This window comes from Cyanidioschyzon merolae, chromosome 9 (genome assembly GCF_000091205.1).
Source record: "Cyanidioschyzon merolae strain 10D DNA, chromosome 9, complete genome".
NCBI lineage: Eukaryota > Rhodophyta > Bangiophyceae > Cyanidiales > Cyanidiaceae > Cyanidioschyzon > Cyanidioschyzon merolae.
In genome coordinates this window covers 762,630-781,334 of record NC_010135.1, presented here as the reverse complement: position 1 = coordinate 781,334, position 18,705 = coordinate 762,630, and the positions used below count along the sequence as shown (strand labels likewise).

Here is an 18,705-nt window from a genome sequence, read left to right as displayed (position 1 = left end):
AGCATCAGCAGCAGCATCAGCAGCAGCAGCAGCAGCAGCATCAGCGCAATCGACGCATTCGACGGCCTCACGGGCACCGCACGTGCACGTGCGCTGCGCCGTACGCACAGCCGACCGCCGAGTAAAGCATCTGCTAAGCGTTTTTTGGCGTAACGGCTGCTGCTGCTGGTGGTGCCGCGATCCTCACTGCCGTAGCCTATCGGTTGGGGGGCATTAGCTAACCGTTCCCGTAGCACAGCGGGTGTCGCTACAAACGCTCTTCGGAACACTTTTGGACCACGTGGTAGATTCATGGGGAACCAGACTTCACAGGTTGGATATGAAGTGCTGGATCAATCAACTGGGCGACGCATTCGCCGGGTGACGTCGTCAGCGTCGATTCTTCTTGAGTCGCGCAAGTCGCTCACTGGAGCGCCCTGGCTTAGCCGCGTCCTCCGAGGCAAACCGAGTCCGTACGGGTGTCACCCGCTCGATGCAAACACTGTCAACTTTGCGATCTACAGCACTGAGCAGCGGCACATGTCTCTGATCATATATCATCCCGAGGGAAGTGCGCTCGCTGCAGGCAGCGGTGCGCTCGAAGCTATTCCCGAAGACGCTGAAGCCGGCGACGACAAGAACCTCGAGCCGCCTAACGACGACAGCAGTGGGTTTGCAGTGCTTGCACTGGACTCTTGCGTCGAGCTGCGCCTTGATCCTCGGAAAAACCGAATGGGTAAAGTCTGGCACGTGGCGGTGCAACCGCTTCTGGCTGGGTACCGGTACGCATGGCGCGTAGGTCGCGGCAAGGGTGCGCAGATAGTGCTCGATCCTTTCGCACGCATCATTGACTCACCGCTGTATTATGATTTTCATGCCAGAGAGAAGCGCAAAAATAAGTACACTCCTTTTGCGGTGATACCTCCACTCGACTACCTGAGCGGATTCGATTGGCAAGGCGTGCGAAAGCCCAACATACCAGCCAGCGACATGGTTATCTACGAGGTCCATGTGCGCTCGTTTACGGCAATGGCGAAGGATATCCGCAGCCCCCGAGGAACCTTTACCGCGGTGATCGAAAAAATTCCGTACTTGAAAGCGCTTGGCATCAACTGCGTCGAGTTTTTGCCTATCTTCGAGTTCAATGAGCTGGAGTGGCAGAAGAAGAACCCTTCCACTGGGGAAGATCTCTGCCAGTACTGGGGCTACTCGACGGTTGCATTCTTCGCACCTATGAACCGTTTCTCGGTGATTGGGGCGGCCACCTCGGAAGCTGCGCGCCGAAAGTGGGCAAGAGCGTACCGCTACCGCCATGTTCTGGATGAGTTTCGCACCATGGTACGCGAACTGCACCGTGCTGGCATCGCCGTCATTCTCGACATTGTTTTCAATCACACCGCCGAGACGTGGAAGACCTACCACTTTAGGGCACTCGCGAATCGAGAGTACTATCTGCACGATCATGGTAACGATGTGAACTTTTCTGGGTGCGGCCACACGTTCGCTTGCAACTCTTTGGCAGGCATTGAGGTCATTCATGATTGCGTGCGTTTCTGGGCAAACGATATGCAAGTCGATGGGTTTCGCTTTGACTTGGCAGCATGCCTTCTCCGCTCCACGGTGCCTCCTTTCGATCTCATGGAATTCCCAGCAGTCATTCAAGCGTTGAAGAACGATAGCGCCCTCTCAGACGTGCTCTTCATTGCAGAACCATGGGACCTCAGCGCTTACGTCGTGGGGCATTTCGCACAATTTGGACCCAGCTGGTCCGACTGGAATGGCAAGTACCGCGATTGCGTACGAAAGTTCATCAAGGGCGACACCGGCATGATCCAAGAGATGGCCACCCGGATTTGCGGCTCCGAGGACATCTACGGAGGGAATGTTCCGGCGGAGATTCGGCGGGGTCTCCAGGAGAACGGCCACGCGTACGGGATCAACTTTATCACCTGCCATGACGGGATGAGCCTCCGCGATCTTGTGTCCTATAACGATGCCCAAAACTGGGCAAACGGCGAAGACAACCGCGACGGCGAGAAACACAATCTCAGCTGGAACTGTGGTGTCGAGGGCGAGACCGACGATGAGAACGTGCTGCGTCTGCGACGTCGTCAGGAGCGCAACTTTTTCCTCATACTGCTGTGCAGTGCCCGAGTCCCTATGATCCGCAGCGGGGATGAAATCGGCCACACCCAGCGTGGCAACTCCAACGTGTGGTGTCAGGATAATGAGCTCAATTATCTCCACTGGAATGCGTTGGCATCCGAGTCCGGTGAAGCTCGTTCCCTTTTCCGCTTTGTGAGTACGCTGGTGCACTTTCGCAAGCTGACTGCCCCCATTTGGCGCCGCTTTCTCTCCGAGTCTCGCGGCGACTTTGTTTGGTGTGGCACGGACGCCTCGGCAGCGGTACTCTGCAATGCCCTTGGCTCCGTAGGCGAGCGTGATGATGACACGAGCTCAGAGGAGCCATTGGCGGACACCTCCGCTTGTCCCCTGAACTGGGAAAATCCGAACAACTTTTTGGCGTTTGTAATACGTGGTGCACGGGCACCAGCACTGCAAGGTCGCCACCTTTACATCGCTTTTAACGCCTCACACGAAGCGTGCGATATCACTGCCCCCCGTTTTGCCGACGGCAAGTCAGGCTGGGCGGTGCTCTTCAATACAGCGGCACCTGCACCGATGGACTGTTTCGCGCTGGCTGGAGCGAGCGGTTTCCCCGAGGACGTCGAAACCTCGATGACCTGCGTATCGATGCCTTTCCACATGGAACCGTATTCGGCTGTCCTAATGGTTCAGCACTGTGCCTCTTTTGGATCAGTGGAGAATGAGCGCACGCAGGAGTCAGCGCAGGCACCGGAGCAGACGCCTACGGACGCGCCTCCTGCGCTCGAGCCGGAGACTAGTGAGGCATCAGCACCAGGAACGCCCGCAGCAGATGCTCGGACGGAGGCCAGTGCACCACAAGATGTTTCAGAAGCTGCCCCAGAGCCTGCTGGTGATTCAAATGCTGCTGGTGTGGACGCGGAAGCACCAGCCATGGAATCTGCTCCGGATCCACTGGAAGTGTCAGCGAGCGGTTCAGGTCCAGAGGAAACGTCTCCCGATACTGCTCCTGATACCGCCGATACTGATGCTGCTCCTGATACAGCTGCTACTGATACCACTGCTGCTGATGTTGAGACGGCTGATGCTGCTCCTGATACACCTGCTACTGAAACCGGTGATACCGCTGATGCTGCTCCTGATACAGCCGCTGCTGATGTTGATCCCGGTGATACCGCTGCAGATACCGATATGGCTATAGAGCCCCAGCAGGATATGCCCCCTGGCGAACAGGCACCCTAAGATATCCGCGGCTGGAATGCGTCACTAGACAGCGGACCCCAGTTTTCCCTGAACATGCAACGACTGCGCGCAAGGCCGGTGCATGACGGAACTTTTGTGAAAGCACGCCGGACATTAATGACGAAACCCCTGCATTTGGATGCTAGAAGACAGCAAAAAAGGTCTCTCTATTTCTCGTATGGCACATTTAAAGGACAGAACTTGCTCAAATCGTACCACGCGGGTGATGCCGCTGCACCTCACGCTCGTGTTGCGCCTCTGGATACCCGTGCACAACCAGTCCGGCACGAATCCACCAGCTTGTAGAGGCCGGGTGTCGCGTTCTGGATACTGCCGCTTTGGAGCGTTCGCGGGCCAAGCAGGGTACCAGATCGGCCCAGGTGAGTTCGCGCCAAACGGCGCAACAGCCTTTTACCATGTACCACTAGCACCAGCGACGCTGATGTGGCGCATAAGACGCCACGGCTGTAGCGATGCTTCCAGATGTGCACTAGGCTCCGAGCCGTCCTGGACCCCAGCGTCGCTGAAGACCTGCTCCAGTAGTATTCGCATCGTCGCTGGTGTCGAGACTATGCGCGATGCGATCGTTATCCAGGCTGGTTCTCAAATCCGAACGCAGTGGTGAACCCGCTGCCATCGAAAGACGAAAATCCTCCAGGGTGGCTGAACGTGGCGGGCGCACCGCCATGGAGGCAGTAGCCAGTGCCGCCAAAATCTCCATCATCTCTTCGTAATCCCGAATGTAGAAGTGGGCGTTGCTGGGCTTGACACCGATGACACAGGTGAAGACGCGCGAGCGCACTGCCGGTGGACATCGTTCATACGCGCGATCAATGCGCGTAAACATGTCTTCGTCAGTGCGATCGTCACCACAGCAGAGCACAAAGTCCGGCAATTGGCCAGGTTCTTGACCAGCAGCTGTAGCAGCAGCTGTAGCACTACCAGGTGTCGTCGTACTCGTTGTTGCTGTCATAGCAGACCCCTCGTTCGTCGCATGATCCTCGTCAGTCGGATGCGTGTAGTGTCGAAGAATGGTCTCCACCATGATGCCCTTGTTCACGTCGCGGAGTCGTACCTGCACCCAACGATTACCAGAGATTACCTGGACACCCAGTGAGCTGAGCACCGACTCCAGATGGTCGTGCATCTCGCTTGCCTGCCAACTGCCAAACTCCGGATCTGCATCCTTGTAGTGCCAGACGAGACCCGCGGTCTTGCGCTCAATATAGCTTCCATCGGTACGCTCCATGTAGGATAACATGATTTCGTGTGCAACCTCAATCCACGACAAATCCGCATTCGGTTTGCTCTCTTGCCACGGACAAGAGCCGTTCCAGCGATAGTAGAACCCGTGCTCAGCTGCCAGACCGACTTTGTCAAGGTCTTTGAAGGCTTGCTCTAGGACCTCTTTGGTTCTTCCACTCATGATGACTACGAAATTCTGGGGATTATCCGCAATCGCCTCCAGGTATTGCATGACGGTCTCCGAGGGTTTCGCCCAGGCGTGCGCCATGCGCGCATGGCGCTGGTCGGCGCGGGTCAGCGTTCCGTCGTAATCCAGCAGGATGAGGCGATGCGACGACTCGCGCATCGCTTTCGAGAGCGTCTCTGGCGAGACATGCTGGAAGCCTTCGAACTCGACCAGGCGGGCACCTACACCATACCCCAGACCCAGCCTGGTCAGTCGCCGAACGGGCTCCGAGGCCCGCTCCAAATCCGACAGAAAGGAGTACGCCCAGGTGGCTGTTGTGTGTTCACACACATAGCTGTAATCAGCGGCGTGTTTTCGCTGTTTCACTTCGTCGTTGTTTTGCAGGACTGAGTCGATCGCAGCGGCAACCTCTTCTCGATTCCACGGATTGATGCGAACTGCTCCAGAAAGTGCTCGTGAGCAGCCGGTGAACTCGCTGAGGATCAGCTGACCCTTGCTCTTGGACGCCGATACGACGTACTCATAGGGAACCAGATTCAGACCATCGCGGATCGGCGTGAGGAAGATAGCATCCGCGAGACTGTACATGGCCACACGCTCGTCGAAGGTGATGTCTCGCTCGATGTACACTACTGGGCGGTACTCTGCGCTGCCGTAGCGGCCGTTGATGCGCTCCACAAGCGATCGAATCTCGTCGCGAACGTAGGGCTTGACGCGCGCAGCCTTCGGGATCGCTGCTTGCATCAAGACGAGGCGGCGATGGTAGCCTGGGTACGTTTGGAGGAGCGTTTCAAAAGCCTGCAGTTTGAGCGCAATACCCTTAACAATGTCCAGATCATCAATACCGCAGAGAACGATGCGATCGTGGATATCTCCGGCCAAGGTCTCCGCAGCCTGTCGCACGTTGGGATGTTCGAGGCGTTCACGAAAGCGGTCGGGATCCACCCCGATGTGCGATACTCGAATCATAACATGTCGTCCCGAGTATTCCACTGCAAGCGCACCGCGCGATGACTCGTGCTCCAGGTTGAGCAAGCGGACACAGGCGGAGAGGAAGTGACGCGCATAGTCAAAGAGATGAAATCCAATGAGTGATGATGATAGGAGTCCACGGAGAAGCTCATCGCGCACCGGCAACATTCGATAGATTTCGCTTGACGGCCAGGGCGTATGTAGGAAGAAACCGATTTTGGCTCCGGATAATTTCCGTCGCAGCTGCGATGGCAACACCATCAGGTGGTAGTCGTGGATCCAGATGAGGTCGTGCTCGTGGTACACGGCGACCACGGTATCCGCGAATTTGCGGTTCACGGTGCAGTACACATGCCACAAGCTTCGATCGAATTTCTTTGTTTCCATTTTTTCCTCGTCCATAATCTCAGTGATCATATGAAAGAGCGGCCACAGGACGCCCTTGCAAAAGCCCTGGTAGAATTTCATTCGGGTTTCCGTGGGCAGGAACACCGGTATACAGCCGAAGCGCTGATACAGCGTGTTACTAACGTGTGACTGCTCGTGGATCGGAACTTCGTCGTCGCAGTTCAGCACGCCGACCCAGAGGATTCGAATTTTTCCATCGAGACCTCGCCGAAGTCCCAGCGAAGTCAGATACAGTGCATCATCGTCCCAGGAAAACGACCAGCCCCGCTCCGATCTCTTTGCAATAACCGGGAGACGGTAAATCACGATAATGAGCGTGGGCGGATTCGTCAACGGTGGCAGCGTGCCCAGTAGGGAGCTTGCACCGCTGTACGGCAGCTGCTCGCCTACACTGCCACCTTCCAGACTTGGAACCTCTAACTGGCGAGGAGCTTCGAAACCGCCAAACACTCTGCCGTAGTCCACCCGAATGCGGGACTCGTCGGTAGCGTCGTAGCGCTCACCAAAGTTGTGATCATCAACGCGCATCGCGATGCCCATCACTTTCAGCCTGCGGTTCCCTTCAAAGCTCTCAAACCGCGGCTCGTGACTCTGGTCGATGACACCTGAATCTGGGTCGCGAGCAACGATGCAGTACTTGTAGTTTAGTTGCGAGCCGTTATCGAGCACCACTTCGCACGACCAGGAAGCTGCGCGGGAGCTCTGCTGCGAGCTGCTCAACGTTGCGTGCGCCTGCTGACCTATCGCACTAGTCGATACCGGCTCCGGGGTAGATGAGCGCTCCTGACGGGTCATCGGCACGCCACGCGCTGGCTCCCAACTGCCCAGCGCTGGATGATCTCCGACCAGCACCAACTGCTCGCCGGCCGCGTCCACAACTTGTCGGCAACGAACCAGAAACGTGACCCGAGTCCGGTGGGGCGACACCGCCCCTGCATCCGGCGTAACGTTCTGGTGCTTAAACATGGTGCGCGAGGAACGTAACCAACCACCAGGGGTTGCTTGCGCTGCTTCTGTGCTCGAGACAAGGTGAAGGCCGTTGTCGGCCTGGAATCTTGTCCTTTACACCACAGCTGTGACCAGCCTTTGCTTGGGTAGCACGGAGAAGTGCTCAACGAGCAGCCTAGGGCAAAAACGTGCTTGATGGTGCCCCCAGAGAGCGCCCCCTATGAACGCGAAACTCCAAAGCGTTGCGCACCAGCGCTCCGAGTCGAAGCTGGCGTCTGAGGCTGCAGCTGGAGTGCGCGCGGCGCGCCGTCACATCGCACGCATCTGCGTGCTGTTGGACACGTCGTCGGCATGCAGATGCGTGCCGCGCTGGCCACGGATACACGCACACCAAATCAAGAGGATGCTCCTAATACAAGGTTTCCAGGAGGACACTTCGAAGATGCTGTGTACATATGCGTGTGGGTGTGTGTGTGCGTACATGTATGCATACTAGTTTTCGACGATATTCAAGGCAACGCAGTGAAAGACTCGATCCGCTGAGGGCACTGGTGCGGTGTGATGCCCTCACGCATGCCATTCCATGCACGATGCGGGCATGGATGCAGTGTGGGGCCTCTCAATGCGCCTGCTCATGGCACAGCGGTGAGCGAGAACGCATGCGTGGCGTGTCTCGGGCAACGTCATCATTTCCCTGGACTGCTGCAGTCGCAGTACGCAGTTTTTATTTGGTATTCATGTGTGAGGTACAGGAAGCGATTCGGTTGCATCCGGAGTCAAGGAAGTTGCCGTTTCGAGGAACGTGGACGCACGGCGAGCAGTGCGCCGCGTGTCTTCGAGGCACTCGATGCTGAATGACGTCCCCAGCGAGGATACCTATCCTGAATGAGATGGGAGATAACAACCAGGGGTTGCAAAGCTGCAGCGCTTGGCGCCGTCCAGTGTCGGTGACAACGCCAGCAGTGCGTGCGACGTCTGGTGAGTACCGGCTGCTGACTGCTGCACCTATGGCGATGCCTGTGCTTTTCAGATGAGCGCGTCAGGTTAGTATCGCATCTAGAGCCTGCTGCTGGATGCGTTGCACAGCGGATACCAGGGCGTTTTGCGAATACATGCATGTTTACCGATAACCCATCTCTTGAGGAAGCAGTGACACCCTCGGCACAGTTACGACAGCAATCACCACAGTACACTCCAGGCACGCGCTGCAGTGCGACGGCGGCGACAGGAACCCAACCCAGGTCCAGGGGCGTCTCCGCGCACACTCGCCATGCCCCGGTGACTCATGACGCACTGCGGAGGCGTGCGCTCCGAAGGGTTACAAGGCTTCGGCGTTGCTGCGACAGGTTTTCCACACTTGACCCGGCGAGCAACAGGTATCCGCGTGACGGGCGCTGGTGCGTCACCCCGAGACGAGACGTGCTCTCGTAGGATATACGGCGGGGACAAGAGCGCGACTCGAGTCGTTTTGCGGACTGAGCGGTGGCAGCGGTCGGGGCGCTCTTGGCAGCAAGCACCTGCAGTTCTGGTGCTGTCGCTGCCGCGTTTGTCACCGAAAATCCAGTCTGGAGTTGTCAGTACGCACAGACTACCTGGAACTGGTTGAACTGGAGGCGAGCTTTAGACTCTAGGGGAATGCCGCGGAACAGTGAGCGACTGCAGCAAATCCGAGAGCGTGTTGAACAAATAGGACGCCTGCTGCGAGGCGAGGAGCGAATCAACTTTCGAGCAGTTCTAGAGCCCGTTGAGAAGGACAGTATTATCGCTCCAGTCTATGATCGTGCGGGACGTCGAGTCAATACAGCGTTCCAAAGAGCTTGCGCCATACTTGCCGCCGAACGCGATGACCTACTCTTTGAGGCGTTTGCCTTGGACCCCAAGTTTCGGTTGCCGCCGGGTTGCCCGCCGCCGCGAGCAGAGTCGAAAGTATACTTTCCGGTCGACAAATACCCGCATATGAACTTTGCAGGTTTGGTGCTTGGACCGCGAGGTGTCACGCAGAAACGAATTGAGGAGCGATTTCGGTGTCGACTCCTGATTCGCGGACGAGGCGCACGTTCGCGCGACGCAGGCGACGACGCCTTGCATGCACGTATCGAGGCTGTTGGTGCGGACGCTCGACAGCGAGTCGCTGCCTGTGCCAAATACCTGAAAGAAGAGATCCTTGTGCCCCGGCGCGACGAGGAGAATGCGCTCAAGATAGCACAGCTGCGGGAACTCGCTGCGATGAATGGCACCCTGCGGGAGGACGCTCGGATCGCGCGTCTCGCTGCCGAGCGAGCTGTTCGAGCTGCTGTTGCACACCGGCACGAAACAGAACCGCAAGTAGATTCGCTTGAGCAGGAAATGGAGTCGTTTTTGCAGGAAGTTGGTGTTAGCGTCGAAGCCGACGCAACGCATCGATCTGGCGACGCATCCGCTCATGATCCGTCTGGAGTGCCCGCCCTGAATTTCGACCAGCTTGGCAAAACGTCGCCCACGTCCAACATCTCCACAGAAAAGCGGATTCTCGAGTCCGAAGCCGAAGCCAGTCCCCAAGCGAACTCGAACCAGAGCGTCATGCGAGACGCTCGCAAGAGGCCTCGATCTGCGTCGGTCCAGGGCGATTCTTAAGCGATCATCTGCGGTGTCGCTGGTGACAGCACAGATCCATGAGCGCTCGCTCTTGAGCTTTTACGGCTCTCGTGACAAGCTTCCTGTCGCGCCCTCGGGTTGTGAATGAAGCACCTGCCGCAGTGGAGCGTGCTCGTGATTCGCGCCTTCGACTGCATCGCTGCCCGATGATCCACGTTCAAAGCTGGTGCACAGCACACAGCCAGCCGACTGCCTGCACTGCGACGTATTCGTCCGTGATAGCGCTAAACGTACGGATTCTGTAACAAGCTTTCACGAGGTCTCGACTTGAGCATGCGTCGAGGCGCGGGTTCTGCGATAGCAACAGCGGCATCCGCGCGAAAAATGCCGAACGCCAGCCATGCCACCGGCGGAGGCGCCTCGTCGTGCAACGTCACAACCTCGGAGCGAAGCGCCCGCACGTGCTTCCACCTAGTCCGAATATGAACGAAACACTCTGACACTTGCATCCAGTGCGAATGTCGAGCGCAACCCGCTGGTACGCACAGGTGCTTCCATCCCTTTTGACGATACCCATAGGCGTAAGGCACTGCGATTCTGTCTGTAGAGGGGCATCAGCAACAGCGCGTTTCGCGCTGCAACAGACGCGCACAACAAATGCGACACTCGAAGGATCGCTCGAATGAACGGTGATCCCCGAAGAAAAATCTGACTGTGAATATGGAGACTCAAATTGGCTGGAGTGACATGGTAGCCGCTTCCCTGGTTGCCGATACGAGTCGTGCGTTCAGGGTTCTCTGAATAGAGCCTTCGTTTCGACCCCGTAAAACATGGAATCCCATCTGGATGCTCGCCTAGCGTGTCCACCGGTGCGTGTTCACCGAGTGACCTGTCGGCACTGGCTGGCAGGTGCCGCAGCGCGCCACGGCCCCAGTCGTACGCTATTCCGATGACTCGGTTGCTTCCAGGTCGCGTCGAGAGCGCTAGCAATAGACGCAAACGTCCTTTTCATGACCAATGGAATAGAAGAAGAGAGTTCGGGAAACATGACGATTTTAGGTTTTCACGAGCAGAATCCGTAGTGCGCCAGAGGAGGCGTGCTCGAGCGCATATCGAGGAAGCTGTCGACGCATCACCGAACTTCAGCGGTGAAGTTCCACCCTGCGTCTTCAGCCGCAGAATGCAATGGCATCGACGTTGCTATCCAAACTTTCTGGCGATTTTTGGTCCCTTAAACGAGTCAGACGTCCTCCGGTTGTGCTTTTCTCTGCGACACCTGTAAGAGCGTCCACCAGTGAACGTGCCTAGACGCTTCGCGAAACGCTCACAGCGACGCCTAGACCGCAGCCTGTAGATTTGGCGGGTACCGACGGCAGCGTCGAGCGCGCGCGCGCACTTTTCTTTTCTTCGAGGAAAAGTGTGAGCGACGCTTACGTCTGAAGCGAAGCGCACGAAACTCGCCGTCGCTCTTTGTTCCCTGGAATCAGCGTGAAGTGATCAACTGGTTGCCGTAAGTTGGGGCTGCTGCTTTCAACGACTTGCAACTGACGCAAGCTGACGTTCTTATGGACTATTCAAACACGTACGGCGCCTACGGAGGCGGCGGTTTTCTCCCCGAGTCACCGGCGCGTACCGGCGGAAACGCTTCAACACGGTTTGGAGTCGGCTCGGGGTCCTCGTTACGTGACCAGCGTAGAAGTTTACTCCCAGTCCGTGTCGCTGATCTGGTGCATGCAGTCCATGATCCAGTGACGAATACGTTTGTTCTGCGTGATGAGAATGAACACCAGAGCATCACCATATCAGAGGGCTCGATTGTGAAGGTAGTAGCTTACGTGGAAGAACTGAGGGAGCAACCTCTTGATCTTTTATGGCTTCTCGACGACAGGAGTGGTGAAATGATTTGGGCCCGTATGGCTAGCACGAGTAGTAGCTCGCTTGCAGCGCTCGAGCAGAGCGGGATTCTTGTACGGGTTTTCGGACAGTTGCTCGAAGTGGACGGCAGGCGAGTCCTCAACGTGCGCGCCATACGCAAAGCGGACGGTGAGGTTGAACTCAGATATCACGAAAATTTGTGTCAGCTGTCGAAACTGCAACTCATTCGAGGGTATCCAACCGCGGGGAACGCCCTCGCAGGCGCGTCATCGTCGCCGGCATCACCAAAGGCGGGACCCAGCAAAGCGGTGCATCGCAGTTCGCTGGGATCTGGGGCACCCAAGGAGATGGCCCAGCAAGCTCCTGGTCTGGAAATCCCAGCAGCGTTTCCTCCTGAACATTTCAAAGTTCTCAAATGCATTCGAGAGGAGACCGCACGGAATCGCGACGCGATGCTGACGGACATTGCGCAAAGGATAGCGCTCAGCACGACGAAAGTGCGCGGTATTTGCGACGCGCTCCAGAACGAGGGCCATATCTATTGCACACTGGACGATGATACGTTTCGAGCGTCAAGCTCATGAAAGGCAGCATTTGGCGCCTGCGCTGCGTTTCACCTCTGTTTTAGAGAATGAAGCAGTCCGTGCAGTGCAGCGAATCCCGAAACGTCACATCATGGACGCCTACATGGAGATTCTATCCTGCAGCTCCCGTACAACCTCGCACAGGTCGCAGTTCTGTAGATTTCATCATCGGGAAGTGGTAGCGCTTTTTCTGTGATTGTCTGCGCAGCGTTGATGCTGGCCTGTACGACTGAACGATTCCTGTCGAGCTGGACAGGAGCCGCGGTACGCTCAGCAACCCGTTTGATGCCATGATGAGGGCGACGACGCGCCGGGCTCTGTGCGACAGCGTGCATGGGACAATTGCTTGCCAAAGCGGCCGCCACGACAGGCGACCATCGTGGCAAAACGCGTGTAGCCTCCAAGGAGCACGGTAAATGGTTCGTTTAACTGAGAGCATGCGCAAGTGACCGTCCTGTTGGCAATGCAGATGCAATCCTGTCTCCAGCGAATGTCTCAAATGACCAACGCATCCTTGGGGCGCACCTGCAACACCCTAACATGTCGTGCTCGGTGGACTGCGGGTGCTGACGCGGGCAGCGCATGCCGCGGTCTTGTTCAATTGTGTACTTTGGAGCATCATTTCGTTCCTTGCTGTACACGAGTGTTATTATGAGCAACGGCAAACGAAGGAGCAACTCCAGTGACGACATTCATAACGAACACGGCGGCCAGGGCTTGATCGGAACTCAGGTCACATCACTCGTGGACGAGCGTGATGAAGCATCGATGCTATGTAACGGAGCTACGATTCCCCAAACAGGTCACCACATGGTCTCTGTGCATCAGTGCGTGTGCTTGTGCTTACGTTTATACGAACGTTCTTCCTCATTTGAGGCGGTGCAGACAAGTCGAGGCTTCGCTGACGTCGAACAATATCCGTGCACACGGCGATGTCGCACACTGTGCAATATCAAAACCAAATGACTGGGGAATCAAGGAGGATGCGCTACGCCATGGGTCACGCGAGTGACGAACTGGATGGCCTCAGTTCGTTTCCACGCATCTGCACTGTCGGTTGGACGTGCTGCTACAGAGTAGGCGCTCGTGTCTGCAACGAGCAGTCACAGCTCATGCCCTGCTCGTGTCGGCAAGTCAATATCTACGTGATCCACCACTCTAAGGGCCACGCTATTTTTGTGCGGAATATTCCTGAGTGTATGCGTTCGTGGACCAAGTGCAAGGGCTGCTGATTTGAAGCGAAAGAGAGAAAGAGAGAGCGCGCGCCCGATACGCATTGACGAGCAACGCCTCGAGTTGCACCTTGGTACGCTGCATACATTGCCGCGAGCTGACACTCGTTTCAGAGACATTGCAACGCCATGCTGCTTTTGGGTGGAGCTCGCAGCTTTGCCAGTGGTAGTAGTAGCGCGCGTTGATCACAGCGTATGCGACACATCAGCAAACGTCTGTGGGAGGATCAGTAGCTGCAGGGTCGCTGGATCAAGACTGGACGCCTCGGCAGCATGCCTTCCGTACTGGTGGTGGTGGTGGTGGTGGTATTGGAACGGGACCCCATCTTCGGAGAAGCTGAGTTCTCTTCCCCGGTCATTGCTCCGGCGTACAAATCTAGTGAGATTTTCCTGTCCACAACCATGAAAAGCGCTATATCCGCAGACAAAAGGAGTGCCCTGCACACCACACTCGTACGGGCATGATGCTTGCTGCTGCTCGCTACTCCTTGGTGGCGTTTGGGCACGTGGAGCAGCGAGCGCCCTCAAGCGTTGTGCTCCAACAGTGTTTACGTCGTATTCTCAATCATACTGAATACTGGAACACAATGATGGATCACCAGTTGCCCGTGGAAACCGTCCCAGAAGCAGATCCATTCGGCGCACTTACCTTGATGAATTGCTGAACTGTACCATATGAGTGCGTTGCTCCAGATGGGAATCCAGTGCCCGCAGCCCCCAGGTCAACGCTTTATCTCAGTGGAATTCTTCAGCGTTTCAGCACGATGTCCATATGGAGTACAAGATGATTCGCTTGCAGGTTCGCGCGGAACTTTACCGCTGGAACCTTCGGGTGTAGTCCAGATTTGCGGATGTCGATCGAGACCTTCAAGACCGGGTGGGGAAAGAGTTTGCGCGCCTTTTCGCCGTTGGAACCATACCATAGCGAACCTCTCACTTTCGATTGTACCGTCATCTGATGTTTGGTCAACTGGTCGGACTCCATATCGTACGTTCTGCTCTGTTTCATGCGCGACTTGTCTACCAGTTTCAGCAGGCACCCGTGCTCGTGACGTGTGGATGTCTTCCTGATTGCTTCGATGGGAATTGTATAGAATGGAATCGGTTACTCGTTGTGCGCTCACGTTGAAGGAGTATAAGCGCAGCTATGCGCTGAACTGCGTATTTATCGCCATGGAATAAATCCAAATACCCGACTTGTACGCCGTTTCTATTTCCAACGTACTGACCCAGTTGCTGAAAGCACGTCGCGGAGCTCCAAACAACCGGAACAGTTGGCGTCATCAGCGTGACTTTCGTGTACCTCTGCCAAACGTCATCCATATGAGTCATTTGGACGCTCCAATAGTCTCTGAACGACGCTTCGAAAGCATCCCCTTCTGCTCAATACGGTGCTTAGTGCGTCGATTTCGGTCCTGACCCCGTCACTCCATTCCACTTGTTCGTTGGTGTCCTGGCACCTAGCATGCCCGAATTCCGATGATACTGAGCCTTCAAAAAACTGATCAGGTTCAACCGCTTCCTGTCCACGACTTTGGCTCTGTGCTCTTCATTCAGAGATACAGCGATGACGACAACGCCCTGCAAAGCGGAATCCACGAATATTCTACCGTTTTTATCTGTATCCACTTGGGCCGGTTGAAAATGTGTCTCGTTACTCGAGTGCGGCGTAGGTTTCGTGGTGTACCTGCACCTCGGTATTCCGTCTGTCTGTAGAGTCCCCGAAATATTCTTTCCAGTTTGTCGATGAATAAAACGGGAGAACATGTACGAACAACGCCAGTGCGCTTCGTGCGCTGGTTCGAATACTTCACACTTGCGTGCGGAGAGCAGCCGTAGCTCACTAGAGACACCATACAGGACAGCGCATGACTCACGACCCTGATGGGATAGGCCAGAATGTCACCTATGGAGACTGCATCGCATACGCTTTTTTGAGGAGGCCAGGGCGCCCGATTCGGAGAGAACGTCTGCTCTGTTCCTGAGGGTGCTGTTCAGGGAATCGTCTTCGCGCAAGATGCAAGGAATGCAGCCTGGTGTCCCCGGCCATCTTTCGGATTCGACGTCGACTAGTCCGACGCCAATGGCAATACAACGAGCTGGGACAATCTGGGTTTAGTCTTGCTCTCCTTGCGACATAAGCTCCGAACGCACGACCTTTTCAATCTCCTCGGCCAGGGGCTTGTCATCCGCCTCCCGCGGCACCTCAAAAATTCCTTCCATCGGTCTCCACTCTCGTTGACCACAGAGTTCAGTATACAAGGCTTACCGAGTGCAGATTGCGAAGCGCTGGACCTACATGTGGGTTTTGAAGTTGGATAGTTTGATTCTTTTTTGGTACTTGCCCTGCCGACGTTTTTGAAGCGCGGCAACACGTCAAGTTTTTCTGGGAAGCGTTTGTGGATGTATGTATGTATGTGTTTCTCTGCGGAAATCTCTGATCCAATGATCAGGCCTTGTTGGATGATCTGTCACGAGCAATGGTTTGAATATCGTACAGAGATCTGATCGAGAAATTCCGGTAGAATTGTGGGCAGACGGCAGCTATGCATGCGGAACTCCCTCGAACAACTGCTTGACGCGGTGTTTCATGACGAGGGAAACTATGCGCGACTCCTTCCTCGAGTGAGAGGCTACACGATCTCTAACGACGTCCCAGATCCTAACGACAGATGCTTCCTGTTGATGATTTTCAAGGCAGAGGATTCGACAGGTTTTTTGGTCCAATGTTTCCGCTTCAACAGTTTCTCCTTCCTGAGCTTCCAGGTTCCATTTACGGAAGGATCTTTCAATTCATTGTCTCGTGGTTCCTTCTCAATAGCCTTCTTCGTTCTCTTTAATCGGCAGGATGCCATGGATGTGGTCACTCTACATCATATCTTTTTCTTCCAGGGGATTCAGGTGTACTGGGTGAACGGTAGCACAGAGGCTCGCCTTTCCCATGCATGTGGATATCTACTATCTTTCGGGTACTTTTTTGTCATGTTCTCGGTCGCGAGCGCGCCCACGAAACGAACAGCACCTTGCCCAGCATGAGCAGAGGAGGAGCAGTGTGTTCCAGAATTGTTGAAACTAGAGAGTAACGTGCTGAAGAACAGTGTCACGGATGCAAGTGACCCGTCTACAGATATGTGAGCGTCCAAGTCGCGTTGGACAAAAGGGAAAGACGTCCAGGACTCCATGAAACCTGGGAGAACTGACTGGCGCGAAGAGCAGCTCAACATGAATCTCAGTCGCTTACCACTTGACCACTTTTGAATGATACGAAATGACGTAATCCACGAGCAGGGCGAAAGAATATCAATAGGTATATGCTCGGAGCGTTTCAACGAAAAATGGATTTTCGAAGCTCTTGTCCAGTGGGCTTTTTGTGGGGCCTACCATACGAACGAATCGTCACCAGGGCTGACATTCTCGTCTTATCCCTTTTCTCTTTCTAAAGAACACCGAATTGCTCCTCTCTGAGTGCCCATACAAAGGTCTGACGTTTCCCCCGAACGAGGTTTCGTCGAGTGAGACGAATGTCTGTCCTCATGTCGTGCACGTTCGCGTAACAGTCTCGAGTCGACAGTGCGTTGATCAACACGGGATTCGCTCCCATAGACGCGCGCTGTTTTCTGCATCCATTCGGGTCTCTTGATCAACGCTCGTACCAACGGAATGGAGAATGCACTGCTTGTGGCTCTTCTCGTGGTATTTCCTAAACAACGCATCGATTGACGAGGAGAGCGTCCTGCAATAGAGTTTGACAAAAACCGTTTCAGGTGCACGACGTTAAGAATGAGGAGCAGGAGAGACGTGGCTTATCCATCCGCTGACCGTAGAATGACTGCATTTTTCAAGCATGGCGCTTTTCGCCAGCCAGCATGGTCATTATTCAGTCGTCCGGCGACCTGTCTCGTATCTACAGGAAACATTTGTTTTGATGAATACCTACCTGAAAGCAGTTAGGGCGTGCTGGTACGGGTATTCCAGAATTCACTGCTTTACGTTGTAACTACTACAAGACGCCAAGTCCCCGCCGATGCAACCGCGACCCTGAGCGGGCACGGATTCGTGCCAGGTCACACCTTATCCTTAGAATACTTGCGCAAGAGATCCTGGAAACTAGTCTGACGGCAGGATACGGGCATAGAAAACGCCCTTGAGAAGGAGCTTCTTCGGCTCCTTGGCCCCCATGTCCGTGTCCGAGAGCTGCTCGCTCACGAACACGCCTCCAATCTCGTTACTCGTGGGGTCAACCTTGTTCACAGCAAGCTCGATGCGCCCCGAGGTTTCCTGGAACACCTTGTCATTCTCCTTGCGCAAGACTTCTTGGCCCACGGCGCCGTCAGCCTCGAGTGCCGGAAGCGCAACAGCCATGTCGTAGCCATTGGCCATGCCTCGGCCCTTGGGATCCAGAAACATACCGGTGCGGTAGCTGGGAACCTTGAACTCGCCACCAAGCTCAGTACTCGTTGAGATGCCATCGTCCGCGTTGTTGAGAGAAGCAACAAGTTTCTTGATGGAGAAGAGGAAGGGCACACGCTCACCACCCGGAATCTGGACTGTTGTTGCAGCGTAATCCATGCCGTCCTTCTCGATAAACTTCCAGGTTCCGTTCTCATTGACCAGTTCCCCTTCGATATTCGCAAGCGTGTAGGTTGCTCGCGTCATCAGCTTGGTGTCCACAAACTCGCGCTTGCTCTCGCCACGTCGCCGGCCGACCTCCTCCTCCACTAGAAACTGCTTCGGTTCCAGGCACAAATCCACAACCTTGTACTTCTTAGTCTTGTCAAGGGATATCTTGCCCTTCGATGAAACCACCTCGGGGCAGCGATTGGCAAGGCCCGTTCCTTTCACCTGCTCGTACGAGAGCTGCCGCACGTCCTGAGCAGTGAGCGCTTGCACCGGCTCTAGAACTGCGCTGTGAGTCGCTGCCGCCAGCAGCACCGCAGCAGCAAACGCTGTCACACTGGGTAGACGGCCCTTCGCCAAAACTGGCTGCGGCTCACCCGCTTGCAGCCGCAGACGCGTCACCGCCGACCCGCAGGCTTGCGCCGAGCGGCCGCCTCGTTTCTTCGTCAAGGAAGCAGTTCCGGATACAAAGCCTAGCATGCTGGAAAACGCTCAAGCTAAGTAAGTGTCAAAGTCTGAACAAGAAGGTGTTCGCACGCGCAGACACAAGCACACACACACAACTCCCTGCGGCTGCACACGCCTACAGTGCAAAGTCTTCCGCGAATCCAGCGGCTGCAGATCCAGGCCGCGTCGAGCCGCGAGCGCACGGCGCGGCGCCGCGAGCACGCACCTCGCGGCACGACACCCGGCCGTGCCTCCGACGAGATCGGAGCGTTCATCGTGGGCAGTTTTA

At 55.8% G+C, this 18,705-nt stretch overlaps 5 protein-coding genes across 5 annotated transcripts; 3 read left to right on the top strand and 2 right to left on the bottom strand.

Moving 5' to 3' along the window:
- Positions 1-291: 291 nt before the first annotated feature.
- Positions 292-3,327, top strand: CYME_CMI294C (isoamylase; the record flags this gene model as incomplete). Its single annotated transcript, XM_005536377.1, has 1 exon — positions 292-3,327. One exon carries the CDS (start codon positions 292-294, stop codon positions 3,325-3,327), a length of 3,036 nt encoding a protein of 1,011 aa, XP_005536434.1.
- A 490-nt stretch (positions 3,328-3,817) lies between these two features.
- CYME_CMI293C (trehalose-6-phosohate synthase) lies at positions 3,818-7,105 on the bottom strand (the record flags this gene model as incomplete). Its single annotated transcript, XM_005536376.1, has 1 exon — positions 3,818-7,105. The coding sequence occupies one exon, from the start codon at positions 7,103-7,105 to the stop codon at positions 3,818-3,820; it is 3,288 nt and encodes a 1,095-aa protein (XP_005536433.1).
- Positions 7,106-8,722: 1,617 nt separating this feature from the next.
- CYME_CMI292C (branchpoint bridging protein Msl5p) lies at positions 8,723-9,700 on the top strand (the record flags this gene model as incomplete). Its single annotated transcript, XM_005536375.1, has 1 exon — positions 8,723-9,700. One exon carries the CDS (start codon positions 8,723-8,725, stop codon positions 9,698-9,700), a length of 978 nt encoding a protein of 325 aa, XP_005536432.1.
- Positions 9,701-11,226: 1,526 nt separating this feature from the next.
- Positions 11,227-12,120, top strand: CYME_CMI291C (similar to replication protein A 30kDa; the record flags this gene model as incomplete). Its single annotated transcript, XM_005536374.1, has 1 exon — positions 11,227-12,120. The coding sequence occupies one exon, from the start codon at positions 11,227-11,229 to the stop codon at positions 12,118-12,120; it is 894 nt and encodes a 297-aa protein (XP_005536431.1).
- A 5,339-nt stretch (positions 12,121-17,459) lies between these two features.
- On the bottom strand, positions 17,460-18,449 carry CYME_CMI290C (manganese-stabilzing protein precursor; the record flags this gene model as incomplete). The annotated part of the gene is made up of 1 exon (XM_005536373.1): positions 17,460-18,449. The coding sequence occupies one exon, from the start codon at positions 18,447-18,449 to the stop codon at positions 17,460-17,462; it is 990 nt and encodes a 329-aa protein (XP_005536430.1).
- Positions 18,450-18,705: the final 256 nt, after the last annotated feature.